The sequence below is a fragment of the Gallus gallus genome, chromosome 2 (genome assembly GCF_016699485.2).
Source record: "Gallus gallus isolate bGalGal1 chromosome 2, bGalGal1.mat.broiler.GRCg7b, whole genome shotgun sequence".
Taxonomy (NCBI): Eukaryota; Metazoa; Chordata; class Aves; order Galliformes; family Phasianidae; genus Gallus; species Gallus gallus.
In genome coordinates this window covers 22488914-22510575 of record NC_052533.1, presented here as the reverse complement: position 1 = coordinate 22510575, position 21662 = coordinate 22488914, and the positions used below count along the sequence as shown (strand labels likewise).

Here is a 21662-nt window from a genome sequence, read left to right as displayed (position 1 = left end):
TTCCACCTGTCCTTACTCTTTGGTTCTGCAGTAAAGTGTTGTTTTTCATTCACTCTAAAATTGAACTAAACGCTACTGTGTCATAGTGTTAAAAATCCATTCCTTTTTCAGACTTGGTTACAAATACGAAGTATCAGTTTTGCACTACATAGATACAAGACACTGATAACTAGTACTACCAATAACATAACATTAGAAAAGCAAGCTATATGCGTGTATTACCTGCATAAGTTCAAATATTTCTTTCTTTGTGCTTTTAGGCTCCAAAAAGAATCCATATGGATAAGAACACTTGAGAATGCGGCGAGTTTTTAGAAGCTCCTGTACTGCATCTTCAATGAATGTGGTATCAGGACAGCCTCCCTCAGCTGTAAGATGATAAAACACTGTGAAAATATTCTCCTGCTGATGTCAGCATTTGTTTCAGTGTAAGAGTTTTCTACCAAAAACGTGCACATCAGCTAAACTGCTGCAGCACAGCAGCAGGTTCTCAGTGAATATACAGTCTTCTTACTATAAGAAGTGAGCAGAGAACATTAGCTTCTCTCTTACTAATGCTATTTTCTTTGTATGTTTGGAATGTGTAAGATTTACTGTACATTTAGCTTTCATCCACTGCTTATGAATTCTAGTACCAGAGGGATCACATCACACAATAGACTGATGTGAGCTCTATTCGAAATGAAAGGTTTAGCCATAACACATTTGATTTCAAATCAAATTCACAGTTCACAGCAAATACTAACAAATTCTACTTACTTCCACTGAGAGCTTTACTCAGCTGTTCCATCTTTTCTTTGGCTGTTTTTAGAAGGCGCTGTTCTAACTAGAACAAGAAAACAAATAAAATACAATATGCTATTTTTTTTTTAATGACTGCAATGTAAACAAGAATGAGTAAATATGGTTTGTCCCATACCTGGTAGCTAAGTTCATGGTTCTTAAACCTTGTGTAATAGTGCATAAACCTATCCAGTTCTTGAAATCTCCTATGTTTCTTTTCAGCCTGGAAAAGAGGAATACAAACCAAGACAAATCTAATGGTTTAATTTAACAATCATTGCTGGATACAATCTCATAACTCATATTCCCACCAAATGTGGAGCGTTATACACAATGCTGACAAGTGCTATGCACAAAGAGACAAATGTAAGTTTTGAATGCCCAAACCTGAAAAGACTCTAACTAGAGTCAATGTATTGTGTGCATACTATTTTTAAGCAGACTTTTCAAATGCCAGAATTAAAACATGTCTTCTGAAATGCAGAGAAGCTAAAGTACCAGCACACCCATTTCAGAAAAGGAAACCGTGACATAGGAAAGTAAATTAAACTAGTCTAAAGTCAACCAATGGCTGGTAGCAAAGACAAATGAAGAACTAAATCTTATGCTTCTATCCACAAATAAGCAGTGTTTCCTTTCTGTCCTTTGGTTATATTTAAGGTTATATTTTCTCATTTAAAACTTCGGTTGGGAAGAATTTTGATTGAACTTACCCTAAACACAAAATTGCAGCCTTAGTACTACTATGTAAGCAGACATTTTTGTTACCTCTACTGTCATCTCTTTGGACTGTTCCTCTACATGCTGAATAACCTCATAGCGAGTACATCTGTAATATCCTCCTGTAGAAGAGCTGTGCTTCTTCCATTCTTCTAAGCATATCCAGCAAAAGTCATACTTGCACTTCAGAGAAAACAGAAACAACAGGACAAAAAGAAAGAAGCTGATACATTGTAGGTATGCAGTTAAGAAAAACTAGCACCATTCTGAGACCGTCATACTTGTGGTCTAAACAGAACTGTTGTGGAGCCTTTTTCCTATTTCATGTGTTGTAGAAGATCTTGGTTATCAAATCATGGGAGTCAGAATTTTGTTCACCGAATCACAAGGTCATGTAGAAGCTACCAGTCAAGCTGTAAGTGTATGAAATAAATCAAATGATAGAGCTCATTAGATCTGCTTTTTGTTTCTGTATTTTAAACAGTAACACTGAAACTGTTAATGAGAAAGGGTGAATTTTAACAAAGCTCAAAAAGTAGAATTATCAGAAAGTTTAATTTTTCAGTCAATAAAATGAAACCAATAGTTCACATGTGAGCGTGACTTTAACTGTAAAGCACTCAAAACAAAATACTTCAGTTATGTAAATGCAATTCTTCTACTGATCTTATCTGCATTTTCTTTTGTTGTTTTTTCCAGTTTGGAAAGAAGTGTTTTTCAGAATCCTGAATATTCTCCAGGTGGAAAAGAACAGTTTCTCACTCAATCCTAGTCAGTTTGCACAGTGACCAATACCAGTAATTCAAGAGACGTGCTTCTGAAATCTGTTCTCAGCTGCAACCCTGTTGGTATCTTTGCAGTGCAGTGAATGTGAAAGAAATACTATGACTTCATATTTGCTGTAATGTAGAAAGAGCATGCAAAATCTTAGAAGTGCCCAACTGACTTCATCTAAGAAATAACAAAAACATAAGTCTAAAGAAAACAGAAAGCTTAAGTGAAAGCTGTGTCTTTACTAACTGTACAATCATCGAACCATCTGAGTTGGAAGGGAGCTTTAAAGGCCATCTGGTCCAACTCCCCCTGTGATGAGCAAGGAAACCTACAGCTAGGTCAGGTGCTCGGTGCCCTGTCCAGCCTGACCTTGAATGTCTCCAAGGATGGAGGACGGGGAGCACACCGCTCTGGGTATCCTGCTTCAGTGCATCACCACCCTTATTATAAAAAGCTTCTTCCTTATATCCAGTCTAAATCTCCCCTCTTTTGGTTTGAAATTATTTCCTCTTGTCCTATCACAAGGACAATGCTGAACAGGCTGAGCAGCTCAGCAATACACATTTCTTCTCTTGTTTCCTAATAGCAATTTAAAAAATGTGATTACCAATATTTCGGTCATGTGGCGTTCCTGATGCAAAATAGTAATAGTAATAGCAACTACTGAAGCAAGCAAGTAAAAATAGAACACAAACTTTCAAGAATGATTTCAAGTTAAGCCTCCTCTGCATTTACTGAGTAGAAAGCTTTTAAAACAATTAACACATTACAAGGAGACCTTATCCAGGCTTCTCTGCAGCAGAGAAGATCAAACTATTATTCTCAACTCAGCACTGAATTCTCAGCTGGGTTATTTCAGCATAACTGGAAGCTGTTTATAGATGGATGGGCAGAAGACCATGACTTGGTCAATCCTGTTCATTTTATCTGTTTTACTGATGAACAAAGAAAAATCCTGAAAAACTGAAGCAAAAATTTGCGTGAAGTAATAAGAAGCCATTAATATTATTATTGGAATTCAATAAATTAAGCCACATTTTTCCACTCTTTGGTAAGCTTAACCTTTCCAGAAATATCAGGTCCATACCGGATGTGTTCATAAGTAGCGGCTTCATTCAATTAAATATATTACAATTTCTGCATTATACTTTTGCTAATTTTGTCTCACCCGTGACGTTGATTTTCTTCTAAAAAGCAATGCAGACAAAGGTATTTCTTCTTGCTATTGTGCTGCACCTTCTCTGTTCTTAAATGTTTCTGAAGGTGCTTGCTTTTACAAAATGGTAAGATGAGTGCTGAGAATTAAGTAGAAGAACAGTTGTACACAAAAGTCTTAAGTGTCTATCCCTGCATTGTCTATTACTCAGAAATGCTCACAACATAACAAAAAGTTGCATTATATAAAAATGAGTATGAAATAAGTTGCAAGCAACAGAACTACTAAAGCTTGATTTCCTATTAATTTATGTGTATATGCTCCTACTGCAGTAATGCCACCTCTCCCAAATTATGTCCCTTCATTATCACTCCACCATATGCATCCTCTAATCTTGCACATCACCAAAAGCCTCCTCAATAACCCAAGGCTCACCCACTGTTCCAGGACCCTTCTCTAATAACTCACTCTCACTAAGTATTCAAAAATGCATCCATCTGTTTGGAGTTTGGATACATCTCCCAGAAGCTGGAGCTCTGCTTTACTTGCCGTTATGATCAGCTATCTATGAGGCTGCACTGGCTAGGCTTTACAAATGACATGTGCTGCCTGAACCAAGCAGGAGAGGCAATAGCTGAGCAGGTAACTGCTGAGTAGGTGTTTTAGCCTCTCTCTTGGTGGCAGTACAAATTAAGTCTCTGCACAATACAGTTACCAAGTTTCATGAAACCTGCAGTAAACTAGTATCTGTGAACTCCCTCCTCTATCTGGTTCAAAGTACCTAGAAGGTTAGAAAACTACTAGAATTAGGGGAGTGAGAGACAGTGGGACTGCATGAGCCTTGTTGCCTTAGAAACCAGGCTCATAAAACAGAACAGTGCCTGCTTAAATACAAAAATGTGATTCTATGACTAAAGTATATCCTCTACACCAAGCTGATAAGAAGCAGTTGCAACTCTCTACTCACTACGTAGTAGGCTTCAGCAGAACTTACTGCAACAAAGGCTGAAGCTTTGGAACAGATCCCTACTTTAGGAAGGGACAAGTGAAGTGTCCTCTGTACCTTGCATCTGAGCCCTGTGATGATCCTTAGGATACCATTCCTTTCCCTCCCCACAAGGCTGAGGGGAGGCAGCTTCTGTTTGCAGAGGTTTCTCTATCACAAAAGGAAGCTGACTGTTTTAGGGACAGTTTAAGCTGTTTATAAGGAACAACATCAAAGAGGAATAGAACTGTGGTTGTCAGCCAGCACTTCAGAATGGTACCAAATTAAATTATCTATACTCAACAGAGGTTAGTGGCTGAAGTCTTCTCAAGCCTTAAGCCATACTTTCATTCTACTGAGATTAGCTCAGTGACAGCAACTGCTGTCAAATAACTGAAGAGGTTTTGTTACATCCTGAACATTTTGTTACGTTGGCTGAACATGAGCTGGCAGCATACCCAGGTGGCTGAGAAAGCCAATAGCATCCTGGCTTTTATCAGTGGCGTGGTTAGCAGGATCAGGGAAGGGATTGGCCCTTTCTACTCAGCTCTAGTGAGACTTGGCCTTGAGTACTGTGTTCAGTTTTGGGCCCGTGGCCCTAAGTACAAGGAGGACATTTCTTTGCTGGAACACATTCAGAGAAAAGTGATTAAGCTAGTGAAGGGACCAGAAAACAAGAGTTATATATGAGGAGCAGCTGAGAGCTCTTTAAACTAGAGAAGACGAGGCTGAGGGGAGACCTCATCACTCCCCACAACTACCGGAAAGGAGGTTGCAGTGGGGAGGGTGTTGGCCTCTTTTCTCAGGTGACAAGTGACTGGACACATGACAACAGCCTCAAGTTTTGCAAGGGGAGGTATAGATTGGACATTAGGAAGAATTTCTTCATGGAAAGTGGGGTTAGGCATTGGAACAGGCTGTACAGGGAAGTGGTGACATCCATATCCTTGGAGATATTTAAGAAAGGTGTAGATGTGGCACGCAGGGAGATAGTGGATGTGGTAGTTTTATGCAATGACTTGATCATAAGGATCTTTTCGAACCTAAATGATCCTATGATTCTACATCCCTCATAGGAATTGTTTCAACACTGTCACCAATGTGGTTATTTTACAAATCACCATTTCAAATGCTCTTAACTCTGTTTACAGTCAGGAAAATTTCAAATTGTGCTGAACAACACACCTTATTACACTTTTTAACACTACGGAATTTATGAACTCCTTTAAAAATCATCTAAAAAGGGAAAAAAAAAAGAACAGCAAATCCAGCTTAAACTGAAGTGGAAGAGAATCTGCTCTCAGCTGCCAAACTACTGCAAAAACAAACAAACAAACAAACAAACAAAAAACAACCAAACAAACACCACCAAAAAACATCACCAAAAAAATGATAATATAAAGAAAATAAAGAAAATAAGATCTGGACTGAGACATATCCAGAAGAATGTGCTAGTCTCCATTGCTAAACCTCTCAGATTTTTATTGGAAGCCAATTATGTCAAATATGTGCAACTTTCTTATTTGTAATGATCCTCCTCGAAGAGATATTAGCTGTAGCTATATAAGACATTTTTAACATAAAGAAATGTATGCTAAATATGCTGTTTTTAACTAGTTGGAGAGTGTTCTCAAATTATACTGAACTCACAGCAAGAAATATTCTATTTTGGTAGCATAGTGCAAACTCATGACTATTTCTTGGCTGCTGTCACTAATAAGTTTGTTTCGGAATTACTCTTTCCTGTCCTTTCATTCCTATTGTTTAATTAACATTTACAGTTTTCCATTTAAATTTCTTTGTTTTGTTGCTATATAGAGATATAACGCAAAAGAAAAATGTAATAAGGCAAAGCATTCATTAAACCTTACCATTCCTTAAAAAATACCATCTTCTGGTAACTGAAGATAATATAGAAACATAGAATCATCAAGGTGGAAAAGACCTCTAAGATCATCCCATCCAACTGTCCACCTATCACCAATGTTTCCTAATAAACCATGCCCCTCAGTACAATATCTGAACGTTTCTTGAACACCTCCAGGGATGGTGACTCCACCATCTCCCTGGGCAGCCTATACCAGTACCTGACCACTCTCATGGAGGAAGTATTTCCTAACATCCACCCTGAATCTCCCCTCGTGCAATTTGAGACCATTCCCTCTAGTCCTATTGCCAGTTACATGGAAGAAGAGGCTGACTCCCACCGCACTACAATCTCCCTTTGGGTAGTTGTAGAGAGCAATAAGGTCACCCCTGAGCCTCCTCTAGACTGAGCAATCCCAGTTTCCTTAGCAGTTCCCCTTAAGACTTGCACTCCAGACCCCTCACCAGCTTCGTTGCCCTTCTCTGAACAAGCTCCAGGGCCTCAGTGTCCTTCTTGGACACCTGGGCTCGGCTCATGTTCAGCCAAGCATCAGCCAATACCCCCAGGTCTGTTTCCTCTACACAGTCTTCCAGCTACTCTGCCCCAGGCCTGTAGACATTGCCTGGGGTCGTTGTGGCCAAAGTGCAGGACCTGGCACCTGGACTTGTTGAACCCAGCTATCCAACCTATTCAGATCCCTGCACAGGGCCTTCCTACCCCCAAGCATATCGACACTTCCTCCCAACTTAGTGTCATCTGCAAACTTACTGAGGGTGCACTCAATACTCTCATTCAGGTCATCAGTAAAGATACTGAACAGGACAGGCCCCAGTATCAACCCCCTGTTCATTCTCTTCTATGTTATCAGTGATGATTAAACTATCAAGGATTTCTGTTCCCTTAAGTTTCATACTGTATCGCAAAGAACTGTCAGCTGTTTAGGAAATCTTGATAATTACACTGTTCACTTGCCAGTCAAATAAACTTCACTAAATACAAAACATCTTCTATATATGCCTAACCCATTATTTTCAAATTACCTAATTTTTGAAACATATTCCATTAGATCTTAGGCCTGACATTTCAAAATGTTCAGACTTTTGTGCTCCTGGAATGTATATATGACACAACCTGAATTATGTTTTCACAACAAATTGTATGAAAGGTCTTTCTTACCTTCGCACATTGCATGTGGTTGCAGCCCTCATTCTTCTGAATTGGAGATTTGCAGTTGGCGCATGGTTTGGAGTTAGTTAGTAACCACAGGCAGTTGGCAGCATCTTCATATGCCTCACTAACTCCCACAACTTCATGAATGTGACAGGAGGATGTGGACCATGTGAAAACAGAGGAGTTGAAATTGTAATTGTTTAATCTTTTGTGAAAATCAGATTAGGAAAGATACATGTTTACCTATTATTATATCTTATAAATATCTTATAATTATATTGTAATTCTTCATTATATGTACTTCTGACATATAAACACATATACAAATATGTATAAAATATACACATTACTTCTGTATATTGTAATCTATAGCATATATAATACATAGATTATTAAAAATATATTTAAAAATTGATGTTGTTTGACTCAGATTGGTGCATTTTGAGTCTATAACATTTTATACAATAATCTATGACATAATGGAAAGACTCTGAATTGTAACCAAGTTAAGTTAGTGTTTATTTGAGTTAAGGTATATATTTTTTTGTTTCTGCCTGTCCTATGTAAACCCAGACATTGTTAGTTGACTCTCCAGAAGTTATTTAACATGAAGCCATTTTCCATAATTCCCTTGCAATTCACAGTCAGCCTTACTATTATTATTACCTATTGCCTTTAAACAGTTCTAAAGCACATAACAACTGTATGAACACAATTAAACAGAAGCGCAGACTAGGACAAAGATTTTAAGTTGCCTAGAATAAGTAAGTTATTCTCAGGAATAAATGAAAAAAAAAATGAAGGAAGGCTGTAAAAGGAAGGGAGAAGAGTTTCATCTCTCTGAACCATATGCAGATTTATGAGGAAACAGGTAGGAATGGTTTCAGGATAACAGCCTATCATTCCTACATATGTCTCCCATAACTACATATGCAGCAAAAGCATGAAGTGGTTTGTTTTTCTTCCTCTTCTTTATTTTTCAACCAATGTAGAGTTTTAATCAATGCAACTAAAAATTCCCTTTAAAAGTAAAAGATGACAACGAAATAATAATAATAATAATAAAAAGAGGTATGACTTACGTTCTTCTGGTTTCATTTCAGATATTTTCTGTAGCCAGTCCTTCCAGGTTTGGCAGTCACAAGGTTCATGTGCTTCACCAAGACATTCCCTGAAAATGAAGATGTATACACAATAACTACTTATTTACAGTTGAACTGTTGTTTTGAAATTGCTTCATGCTAAAAAACATGGAAACACATCACATCAAGTCAGGAAGATAAAAAGTAATACTACTATTTTAAAATATTCTTAGATCTCTTACTACAGTTTCTGTAATAAAACTAAATTTAAATTTCTTATCAAACAAAACCTAGGGAGTTTGCTCCACCTGAAATGCATTCTATATAGAATTAAATGTACCAATTCAGTTGTAATAATTAATCTTTAACCACATTCACGCCTTCAATACAGAACAAGATTCAAGACCTTCATTTCATTTTTTAAGTGTTTATGAATTCTTACTCTTTCCATCAGTCTCCAAATGAAATGGAAGGTGCTTTCCATGACACAGTGGAGAAGTGAGCTTCTCTTGAGGTTACTACTAGCTTAAAAGACACAATGGCCTCAGTTCTGTACAACACTGCTTAGCAACAATTATAAACATCACTGTGTTATCAAGTTTGTTATTCTCCTAAAATCAAAACATAGCATCATACCAGACAGTCTGAAGAAAACATTTCCATCCTAGCTGAAACTAAGACAGTCTGCTATAATACAAGCTTAAATTCTCTACAGAAGGAGACACTAAGATGCTAAGCTCCCTGGTGTAATTCAGTCTTCTTGGCAATATTTCCGAGCTTCTGAGAATATAAAAGGCAGATTTGTATCTCTGAGAGACAGTTCCCATTGTGCTGAGCCTTTCTCCTTTCCCACTAGAGCCTGCAGGAAACAAATCTCAGAAAGCCTTCACTCTTGCTGTTCTCAGTTTGAATCAGAAGTGGCATTTTTTAATGATGCATATACATAAATATATATACATCTTACTCACATAAGAAAGTTAGAACAACTTTCAAAAGTTCTTTCCTCAGCTTATCCCTAACCAAGAGTTTTTAACCTGGGATGCCATTTTACTAGAGTAAGAGTGATGAGCCTATTGATCCTACAGCCTTTTATGAAACAAAGTTGTATTTCGGATAGACTCCATGTTAGCACAGGCTGAAAGGAAATAACACCAAATGGTTGTGACAGTTAACAGTTCAGCCTCCCCAGACTGCCCTCCTCAACAGTAAGCAGGACGATTTATTTGAAGGTATGGCACATACTTAATGAACTTGCAGCAAGTTTCAACAAGTGAAAATTCATGGAATGTCTCAAAGCATTGTCCAAGAAACATTTCTTGATTTTTTTTTCCTCCTGATAATGTTTATATCATATAATGAATTTGATATGAATCAAAACAGCAAAACAGTTGCAGCTTAGAATCAGCTTTCCCAGTGTACCTGAAGAGATATCTCTTCTACAAAATAGACTTCGCCCCTTGTCTCCATCCAGGATGGAAGGAAAGAGGTGTGATGATGCAAAACTAAGTGTGCAGTGCTTGCTAAGACTATTTTCCAGAAGTGTCCCCTTGCTAGAATTCCATATGCCTTTTGTACAGCATTAAGAGGTTCTAATATACTGGATCTGGTAATACACATATGTAGTATATACGTACTATTTTCATCTGAACTACATTTAAAAATCTCAGAATGATTTTTTGAAAAGGAATGGAATTTTTTATTTGTCAGAACTGATTAGATTCTGTTGAAGGTGCTATTAAGTAGTGGGTAATGAAAAATTAGTACATTCTAAGGAACTCTGTGTTTAAAAGAAACATTCCTACATCTACATTGTCTTACTTTTATGAGCAGAAAAGCTAGAGATCCTAAAAATGGAAATTCCACGCTGTCAAAACCTCATAACTTGTTCTTAGTACATGACAGCAAATGATTATCTACAGGTTAGTTGGGATTTTCTAATATAGAGATTCTGAAGAATCTCTTACTAAAGCCATATTAGTTGATACTGTAATATCTAAACTGTAGATTACTTGTGAAAAACTTGCAGGACTGACACAAGTATGAAACATGGAATGTGTTGATTGAACTTTAAAGATATAAATTGATATCCCTTCAAGAATATGGTGATGATGAAGACACTCTGAACTAAGAATGCATTTTCTGTTTCTCCAGAGGAACCAGAGCTGTGCCAGAGTGATTTCAGGCTAGATAATAGGAGAAATTTGTCTATCAGGAAGGTGGTCAAACACTGGAACAGACTTACTAGCGAGGTGGTTGATGACTTGCTGTCTCTTGTTCAACAAGCATGTGTACAATGGCCTTAATAACACGCTTTAACTTTTGGTTAGCCCTGAAGTAGTCTGGAAGTTTTACTATATGATGTTTAAAAGTCTCTTCCAACTGAACTGTTATAATTCTGTCATGCACAGGATTTTGTACTATGAAACTAATGTGGCTGTCCTATGCAAAAGGTTCTCATTCCTAATACTGCAGAATGCTTCAGTTGCTGGTGAAACTTTCTTGCCACTGATGAAAATTTTCTTTCACATGGAGGAAAAAAAGGCCTTGTAAATGCCTCGGACATTTTACAAACAGAATGAGGTCTTTTTTCAAGACTTCAGGAAATATTACCAGGAAACATAAAACAAACAAAAAAAGAAAAGAAAAGAAAAGAAAAGAAAAGAAAAGAAAAGAAAAGAAAAGAAAAGAAAAGAAAAGAAAAGAAAAGAAAAGAAAAGAAAAGAAAAGAAAAGAAAAGAAAAGAAAAGAAAAGAAAAGAAAAGAAAAGAAAAGAAAAGAAAAGAAAAGAAAAGAAAAGAAAAAAAGGTATTTTTCATAAAAACTATGCACTTGGAGGGCATTTTCACATTCAGGGAACATTCTAGAGAGACAGTGGATTCAGCCCATGTGAAGGAAGCAAAATCTGCCCATGTCTGAAGGACTGCAACAGTATGACACAAAGTAGTTTCAAGCTCTGACCTTCAGGCTAATGTAACATTGTCAGAAGTAAGGATGAGAGTGTGATAACCTCTTTTGGAATAGCACTGAAGTTTGTTTTATGTTCACTGATAAAAACATTTTTGGGTTTGTTTTCACAGAATTTGTTTCTTTTCCAGTTCTCCACCAACTGTGAGCAACTTTCTCCAAAAAAGTTATGTTTTCCAACTTTCCTGGTTGCTTCCTTATGTCTAGTTTCCTCTTGTCCCTCCGCCCTTTCCATTCATATGGGGAAAGAGCTAAAATCAGAAGTCACTAAAATCACTACAGTAGTCTGACAGTCAAGGAACAAGGATAGGGCTTGCTATCCAGACTTCAGAAAAATATCCTATCACTTTTTTTGCTTTTGTTGATACTGTTTTTGTCCTTTCCCTGGAACTGCTGAAGATAGACATGATAGACAAGATAGACAGCTTAGGGAATCTAAAGGATAATCTTTTAAATATGTCATGGTTTTCACTTCTTGAGCTTGTATTCATCTTCAGACTTAACAGGAAACAAAATAAAGCAAAACTACTGAGAAAGTAAAACAATGATTGGAGTGATCCAGCAAAGAAATAGCTTTTTATGTAGAAAAAAATCCTTCAAAGTTCTATTTAAGCTCAAGCTTTTCTGATGTAATTCCACCAAAATTCAGAATGAGCCAAAGCCTGCTGTTTTCTGTTTACAATTCAGAGTATGCCTATATGTCTCTCCAGAACAGACACAAAAATCCCTCCACTGATGTCCCAGCCTCCTCAGATGAGAAAATTACAGCAGTTTATGTTACTGTTTTGCATCTAACAGAACTAATAATTAATAAGACAATATAATAAAGCTTTGCCGTGCCCCGGAATACTGAAATATTTGTGCATATAAGGCTATTAAATAAATCCAAGAATAGTACAGTCAAATATCATCCCATCTAAATTTTTGCTGCATCCCATCTAAATTTTTGGTGCTAAGTAGAACTTTTAGTTTTTTATTAATCCCTGGAATAGCAGTGATTGTGCCTTTGTGCAGACATAGATACATTCTAGCACTAACCAGCAGAAAAGATGTCCCTTTCCACAATCTACAGCAGGAGCTTTTAGCATAGGGAAGCTAAGCGTATCTGATCCTGTCGAATTTGATCCTTGTCTTGTTAGCCTTACTGCTCTTTCACAGCCTGGGATAGGACACCATTTAATAGCAGGATTATTTTCAACAAAGGCCTGAAGAAACAGAAAAAAAAAAGAAAAAAAGAAAAAAAGTAAGAAAATATTTTAACACAGAAGATCATATTTAATCATTGATATAAAACAATCTGTCTTTATAACCTTTCTTTGAAGGAACAAAGCCAAAAAGCATAATGACAACTGTAGCTACTTTGATAGGCTTTTTAAATAGTTATTAAAAGGGAACAATTTAATCTCCATCAAAAAAACAGTATTAAAAGTATTCGAACAGTACTCCAGACTTAGGCTAAGATCCAAATGATTTATAACTCACACAAAAAGTTAACATGTGCAAATCAACTCCTCTGTGATATGGCTTACTCGAAATTTCCACTATATATGCACTAGCAATGCTCATTAACAGAACTGACTCTTGTCGGAAACAATTAAAATCTTGCTGATTAAAAGAAAATCCACAATATAATCATCTGCAATAAGCTTGAAATCAGAACTGGACCAGCTCAGGACATTAAACTTTTTTTTAACTAACGTGGCAGGTCTTCTTTCATAAAACTTTTATTAAAAAATTGAGGTGGAAAACTTCAAAGAACTTTCAATACTTCCCTTCAAAACAGTGCTGATAACCACTCACTTTAAAGATGAAGATGTAAAAGGCTAATCAGATCTGGATATTTCATTTTTACCACGCTATATAAGACTTTATTAAAGAGACTTGTTATACACAAAAGTATTGTATGGTAAATAGAAAAATAAAACCCTTTCTGCTTTCTCTTGTCCTGCCACCAGGGATAACGTAACACATTATCTGGCTTATTACTACATGTAGTACAAAAGAAAACAGGTGAATTATAAGATTGTTAATGGAAATAAACAAATAAAAAGTCAAACAGGAGAATCAAAACAAGGTTCCCCTTTTTTTATATAAGTAGCAACTGTATCAAGCATTGGATGGAAAAAAAAATTAAGTAATTCACTTGCATTAATATTTTTAGCTGAAAATAGGCACTGCTTATGAATGGAATTAGCCTCGGTAATAAAAAACATCCAAAAACTGTTAAAAATTTTAGACCTCCAACACAAACAAATCTAGCAGATTAGAAGATCCAAATAATCTTTTACAGACATTAGATTGATCAAATAATGTTATTAATACTGCATTAGTTAATACATTGTGAAAATATCATATCTGTGCTCCAGGAATAATACAATGTTCTTTCTTTTTTTTTCTCAGTGGTAACCAAACATTCATACTGTGGCATACAAGACAGCCAGTAATTCATTGTATATATTAATTTATTAAGTCCTACAGGGAAGGTTACAGATATACTGCAGCATTTCACGTGGAAGCTGTATAGTACTTTTAATAAGAAGAAATACATCTCAGGAGTACAGGAGCAGTTTGACAATTTACCTTAATGTCAAATTGAAGGTATCTTTTGTCCATCTCCTTGGAAACCACACTTTCTATGATGTCTACAGGCACAAGCTGGAAACAATCATATGCTGGGCAAAAAATGTTGTGAGCTTCACCCTCCTGAATTTTCAGATTCAAAAATCTGCCGGAATTACGTCAGTCAGTATTTGTGAATAAAAATTAACAATCAAAAGACAGCTTAATACTTTACACCAGGTTCATATATATTCAAATTAATCGATTTTTAAACAAGGAATAGGAATTATCCCTGTCACCTCAAAAGGACTACAGATGAATAGCATAATTAAAAGAAGAGAGAACACTATCATGGTTCAGAAGTGAGCCCCGTCATCTACGCATAGCCCTGTGTTTGTAGTTTCCATCCTTGCCGTTTCTCAGAGGCTCCTATGCAATGTTTAATTAAACTGAGCATTACTTCTAACTTAAATAAGAAACGGAACGTATAAATGTAATTAATCCAGGAATTATATGCAATTATTTTTTCTCCTGTGCTAGTCAAAGCAATTCTGCTCTCAGAAACAAATTTCTAAATGGAGACCTTTATAGTTCGTAACTCCTAGAATTGCAGGACGGAAGAAGCTCAGAAATCTGCTGAAAACTGGACTATAACTCACAGCACTGTATAGTTTAATTGCTAGTACTTGAGAGTACTCATCTGAAGGACAGGTATTTGTAAGTTAGTCACCTGGCGTCCTTAAATAGGTAAGACAGAGAGGCTTGTGTGTCTTAAAATTCATCTTAAAATGGGATAACTCAGTTCTGCCTACTCCCCATGTAACAGAAATGTCGTGCTCAGAATGATGAACCACCCTTGACAATGCCATCATGAACACCTGGTTGACATTGCACTGTCGTTCTGAGTGCACGCACAAATCATGGTATGTGTACTCAAATTAGAAGCACTATGCCAAGCCAGGGATCTCTTCGTAACTTCTAAATTACTGCATAACTACACACAAAATAACTGGAGCATGACTATTAATTCTCTGAATATTGAAAAAACTTGCCTTCTGAAACATCGTGAAGAGAAAATGCTCCTCCTTACCATAGGAGAATGGGTTCATATAAATTGGGGTAATCTGCAGTAGGATTAGCTATGCTGACATGTCTGTGTAACAAGACCCTGTAATAGTACAGCGTAGCACAGTCTCTTGAGTGAGGAAATGAATAAAAAGGTACTGCATGCAGTTATCAGTATTCCTAAGTTGTTTCTTTTTACTAGCACGACTGGACTTAAATTGCATAGTAAAGAGAGCATTACACTAACTGAGCAGTTAAGATAAAGCCACTCTCCAATTACTAACTCTCAATGAAAGAAAGTATTTTAATAACGTTTCTGACTGGAAACAGATTTAGGATGCCTCAAGTCAGTGTGCTGAACTAAGAAATGGAATTAAGCACATGCTTAACGTAGCAAATATGTAGCCCACTGCCACCACCACACACACACTGAGCAGAACAAGAGTTGTCTCATTCATTCACATCATGGCCTAAAACAGCTGATGGTCACTTTGAATGACAACTTAAATAAAATATTCAGTAGGATCAGAACAGCAGATCCCGGAAGCCCAGGCAGTTTAATGTCTCCATCTTTCCCTCTTCAAAACAGCAAAGATGAGTTTCTCAAAATATAATAATAATAATAAATAATAATAAAAGTATATATACTTACGCCTCCCAGCATGCTCTGCAGAAGTCATGCCCACAAGGCATATCCACTGGGTCTTCAAACACAGATATATTACACATACAAATGTCACACTGTAGATGAAGAAATACTTCAGATTAAGAAATACCCTAAAGCTTTTCACATTATTCACAGGACACACTGGGCTGGAAAACTTCAAAGTGCTCAACAGGGAGAAAAATCTAACTGCATCCAGAAAGAAGAAAAAGTCATTTAAGCTTTTGAAATAGCTTAGAAATAGAAATGAGAAAGATTCCATATCTCTTTTTCTATGCTTCCCTATCCAAACACCACATTTTGGGGTGCCTTCTGTCAGGTCCTCCAGCTCAGCATGTGCTTCATTGTGCAGACTGCCAAGATCTCAGTTTTTAAGGAAAATGGGCCTTGAGGTTTTCATGATATTGATAGGCAGCCATTAATGGAGTTTGGAAATGCTAAGTGCTTCTTGTAGCCTCTGTCATCTCAAACAGTTGGGTCCAAATCACAAAGGAATAATTTAGTTGTGCAAGAGCAGCAACTATTTTAAGTATTAAAAACAGATTAATATGGAGAGCATTACACTGAGGCTTACAATCGAAATACATAGATGAAACTAGAAATATTACAACAGAACACACCTCTGCTTAAGTTTATACCACTAGGTACTGTAGTAAAAATAATATATGGAATATTGAGGCCCTTACTCTGAAAATATTTAAAAAATAGAGATGACATTACTTATTGGTTACAGTTAGACATGAAGATTTCATGTTCTTGAAAGACTACAATTAGAGTTTTCTTTCCACTGGAACAAAGAATCAATTAAAATTTACTTCAACTTTCAATACATTGGATACTACACATACAGGAAAGCATTTCAAGAAAATCAGCCTGTAGTCACTCTTAAAGTATACTTGTCTTAAAGCCAAAACCACACCAAGCCAAATAAGTCTGCCTTCAAAGTGCAAAAGTTGATGAAGGAATGTACTGTTGTTTCAGTCACATCACCTTACTCTCTTGACAAAATTAAATATTTTAGAGGTTGACCGTGCATCAAAACTGTTATCTACTAAATTTGTACGTCTTTCAATTATGTTCAAAACATACCTTTCAAATAAGGAAATTAATGAAAATAAGTTCAGAATATCAAATATAGAACATGTACTGGAACAGTTTTAATAGGATGTAAATGCAAAAGCTGAAAGGAGCGTTATAACTCACGTTTTCATTTTATCTGCTTTTATTTTTCATTTGTCTGCAACTTTAGAGAAATAAGTTTAGAGAAATTTAAAGAGTTAGAGAAAATAACTTTAGAGAAATTTATTTCATAAATTTCAACATTTTCCAAATATTATTTTGAAAGCTTCCTGCAAGATTTTTAACAAATGGAATTATTAAATGTATAAATCTGGATTTGGATTTAGATATATAAGACCTCGAACTGCAGTCACTATCCAGCCTGCACTGCTGGCCCATAAACGACAACAGAAACAACACAAGGTATGACTGAAGGCACGCAATCTTTAATTACACATTTTAATTAGGGGAATGTTCCTGCACAACATTTCACTACCAATATAAGTAAGTGTAGGATAACATTAGTCCATATAGTTTCTTTTTCAACATTTTACACTTAAAGAAATAAAATGTTTACGTGCAGAAACACAATTTTGTTATTTTATTCAGAGATGTAGGGATGGTCCATATGCAAGGCCTCATATAATATTCTAGAAAAAATGCTTAGGTCATGGAACAATAGTTTTATAATGTTGCAGCTGTGGATTATTAAAAAGAGAACTCTGTCTTCCAAAAGAACCGCACTGATTTTAGTGAAAGGCACTTTCATATTTCAAATTTGCAATAGCCTTCTAAACTGCTTGATGCAGCCCACACATAGTAAAAGTAATTATAAGCTTACAGTACACCAGTGGGCTGACATTTCAAAATGCAGACAAAGAGAATTTTGTTTTCCAAGGAAAAAAAATTCAGAAGGCAGGCTTTGCAATATTGGGTGTATTCAGGAAAATGGATACAATGAAAGTGAACGTCTTGAGAAGTATGGGGTGAGAAGCTTGAAAGAGCTAAATGTAGTGATGTGATTGCATCTGGATAAAATTCTACTTTGCCGTCAGGTGAAAAAAGTGTCCTTACCATTAGCCACATGCTCAACTGTGCTATTATATAGAATGTTTAAAGTGCAAATTTCTTTGTTCACCACTTTTGGAAGGAAAATGGCTTTGTACCTTTGCAAACCTATTTTCCAAATGAGACGACAATGTGGCTTGCCTGTCCATGTAAGGTGTGCTATGTTTAGACCCAGCCTGTCAAGTTCAGACCTATTTATAGGCTTACCACAGCTGTCTCGATGTCTCCTGGTGACGGGCTGATTTCATCAGGGGAGGTTACAGAGGAGCGAGTAGTGCGAGGAGTTCGTGGAGAAGGCAGCGTATCCCACGCGTTGTACCCACTTGGAGGGGGAGTGGGCATCTGAACCCCCGAGCGCTGGCAGCAGTTCTCTGGATTAGACATCCATGCCTCAAGCAACTTCTCCCTGTCCCAGTCTTCAACAAATACACAGACACAGGAAATTATGCAGCTGATGATGCTTGAAATCTATTTTGTAAGTGCATCCACAAAAGAATATATATGTGCTATACTAAAAAAACTAGAAATAAGGAAATACTATTAAGCAAATGTCAATGCAAATTTTCCCATTTAGTTCCAAAAAAGAACTAGTGAAAGAAACATTATTATGAATGAAGACCTTAAAACTAATACAGGTCCTTCATAATCATTGTTTGAAATGTTTTTAGTCTCTGGTTCCTAAGATTTATACCAAAGTTATCTTACAAACAATAGTTTTTTCCTATGAAAAATAATTAAAAGTTCTCATTTAAGTATAGATTTATAAAATGCCTAAATTGATTTGAATTTTAAGCCACGTACAATACTCACAGATCAGCTGAAATAGAATTTCAAGAGGAAACAGAAATTTTCCATGTTTTCCTATCACTTAAATAAATCTTTTAAAGATGGTTTTGTTTGTTTGTTCATTTTTTTAATCTTAGGTACTCATACAGGAAACCAATTTTTATTAACCAAAAGATCTACGTTGTTTTTATTGAATTTTGTAATGTGCACAGGAGGAGATAAATAGTATTTCTATGCAATGTTAAAATTGAAATAAGATACATGCATTCTTAGCACGGACCTTAGTAAAAATATCACCACTGTCAAATAATGATTGCTCCCTCCTTCCTAATAAGAAAATACCCTTCATCTGGATAGGATATACTAATCAGATGCTAACTTATCTAAGCTAAACCACATCTTGAGTTAATTTCATTTAATTTGTTTGAAGCCATGGTGCCTCAACATATACAAACTTGAGTAATTACAAATGTTACAAGCATTTTGCATATTACCTTGGCTATATAGACTTTAAGAGGGAAGCATGCTGATGCTAACATACTGATGAAATTTACCACAAGTTTTCTTGAGTTCCTTTGCAGTGCATCGTTAAAATTAGCCAGGGCTAAGATATGCTACTAAACGGTTCCCACTGTGTTTTCTTTACTAAATTATGAGTTTAAGTAAAATATGAAATAGCTACATTTGCTGAATTGCCTCTCCTTTATCCTGAAATCAATTACCTTAGCATGAAATAGAAGAGAAACAGGAACGATGTTGAGAAAACACATAAGGAAAAACTGAGAAGCTCTTAAACCTCCCAAAATACACACTTAATTCCTAAATTGTTACAGTTGTGTGACAAAGGACAGCCAGTTAGATGGATTAAATATTACATCTTTAATCTACTAAAAGTAGTACATAACAATAATCTTCCCAAAAAATGTAAAAAATGCTTTTCACACCTTAGGTGTGAATTAAGACATCACATTATTCTTTTAAGAAGTTCAAGATTAAATGCAAAAACATTGCAATTTGGTATTTGGTATTTCCCAATTGTCTCATGCCTTGCAAATAGCTCAATTATTCCTTTGACTAGGCTGATCCACTCACTTCTCCATTTTCAAATAAGAAGAAATTTTGTTTGAATAATTTCCAGGGTATGGCCACAGCTACAGGCAAAATAGCTGACTTTCTCATGACTTGCACAAGACTGTGTGTTTTTCACCACACTGGTCAATTGCATTAAATTACAGCTACCTCACGTAGGCAACATCAGTGGAATGACCGTTGCAATGCAAAGCGATTTCTTCTCAGCTTCCAATTTCTGCTCACCAGATGGTGGCAGACATTTCTGAACACTTCACATCAACCCCACTGCTTTTGGACTCACTACGAACTGTGCTGCCAATTTGAACAGTTGTGTCATCGTTTTCTTCTTCAGAGTGTGCAGGGCACAAAACACGCCTACTCGCTTAGTTAAGCATTTAGTAGTATTTAGCACTAATGACACTTTCTGAGAACCCAAAGTAACATCCAAATATTGTATACATAAATACCCAGAAGAATTAACACTAAAAAACATATGTGCAAAGACTGCCTTAAATATGATCATGCTGGCAGTGAAAATCACTGGCACAAGTTCATGTTGGCTTTAATGCTATGGTAAAAGGAATGTAAACTATCGAAAATAATTTAATGGAGATAAGCATAAGGTACCATGCCTACTCATAAAAGTCAGCCATATTTTGTGGGATTGTAAGAGTATTTTCTTATTTCATTTTTTCCACTCTTTTATTTTTACAGAGAACCCTCAAAAATAACAGGGCTCAAAAACTTAATCCAGCAATACAGTGATAAGCACGGAAACCATTAACTGCCTGAGTAGTCTCTTTGGCATACAGTAACAATGTGGATGCTTCAGTAAGCATAAGTTTTGAATGGCTGAATCAAAGCTTAAAGCTTCCACTGAGCTTCAGAGAGATACTTTTGTCTGGAGTGAGCTCACCGAATTCTGACAACCCCAGCTTCAGTCACACAAGACCACAGACTGATTTCATTGACGTTACACCACTTACAAATACACAAAAGGAACCTATACCCTGCATTTAAAGAGTACCTATTCAAATCCTAAAAAGGACATACACTCCCATGCATTAAAACTCAAGGCCATTTCCAAATATTATAACAGTCAAAATTCTTTTATCGTGACAAAAAAGTAAAGAAAAATACTTTCTGATCCAGTTTTATACACAAGTATGTAATGGCAGAAAAACAGTGGACTGATAAAAATAGGAAAAATGAACTATTTGGACTTTTTTTGATATATAAAACCATGGAAGTTCTACTTCTGTGTCTCTCACTAAAGTAGAAAAGCTGTATTCCTTCACACTGCTGAAGTTAAAACATTTTTGCTATATTTCCCAGTTGGAATCACTTCCCTATCAACTTTCCTGTCTGCCTCAATGCTGCAGATGCACTTCTTTCTGAAACGCTGTGTGGACGACATCCTGTTATTCCATTAACCATTACTTCTATTTTCCTTGGGAATAAAAAGTGAACACACTCACAACTGTAATTTTGATTTTGCTGAAAACGGTTTTTTCTCAGTCTTTAAGGTTTTGTATTACCATGTGCCCGGAGAAGAGCTTCTGCAGTAAAGAGTGGTGCTTGAAGCATGTCAGCAGTTTCCACTATCAGCATATCCTTAAGCCTCCGCAGATCCTGAAGTCTGAGCCCCTCGTATGGCTTTGAGAAGGAGGAGAAAGATAATTTACATCTAGCAGTGTTTCCTCTAATTCTACATTAAAATGAAAACATTCAAAGCACTATTACTGATAATTATCTTGACTGTGCAGCAAGTTAAGACAAAAATTATTTATTATGCAAACCAAAGACCATGCAAAGCTATATAGAAACACCATCATTTTTGTAGAATGATTTTTGTACAATCCAAAATCCAAAAGACTGAAAGATCCAAG

At 36.2% G+C, this 21662-nt stretch overlaps 1 protein-coding gene across 7 annotated transcripts in view; it reads right to left on the bottom strand.

Annotated features, from left to right (window-relative positions):
- The window catches only part of ANKIB1 (ankyrin repeat and IBR domain containing 1), an 84897-nt gene that overhangs the window by 10437 nt on the left and 52798 nt on the right, over positions 1 to 21662 (bottom strand). For all 7 annotated transcript variants that reach the window (XM_015281958.4, XM_015281960.4, XM_418652.8 and 4 more), the window contains exons 5-15: positions 21312 to 21429; positions 18124 to 18332; positions 15778 to 15866; positions 14082 to 14226; positions 12540 to 12706; positions 8538 to 8626; positions 7462 to 7592; positions 1552 to 1686; positions 920 to 1006; positions 760 to 826; positions 223 to 368 (exon numbers count right to left, since the gene is read on the bottom strand). In XM_015281958.4, the coding sequence (XP_015137444.2) occupies positions 223 to 368; positions 760 to 826; positions 920 to 1006; positions 1552 to 1686; positions 7462 to 7592; positions 8538 to 8626; positions 12540 to 12706; positions 14082 to 14226; positions 15778 to 15866; positions 18124 to 18332; positions 21312 to 21429 (1383 nt within the window). The remainder of the gene's footprint in view (positions 1 to 222; positions 369 to 759; positions 827 to 919; positions 1007 to 1551; positions 1687 to 7461; positions 7593 to 8537; positions 8627 to 12539; positions 12707 to 14081; positions 14227 to 15777; positions 15867 to 18123; positions 18333 to 21311; positions 21430 to 21662) is intronic.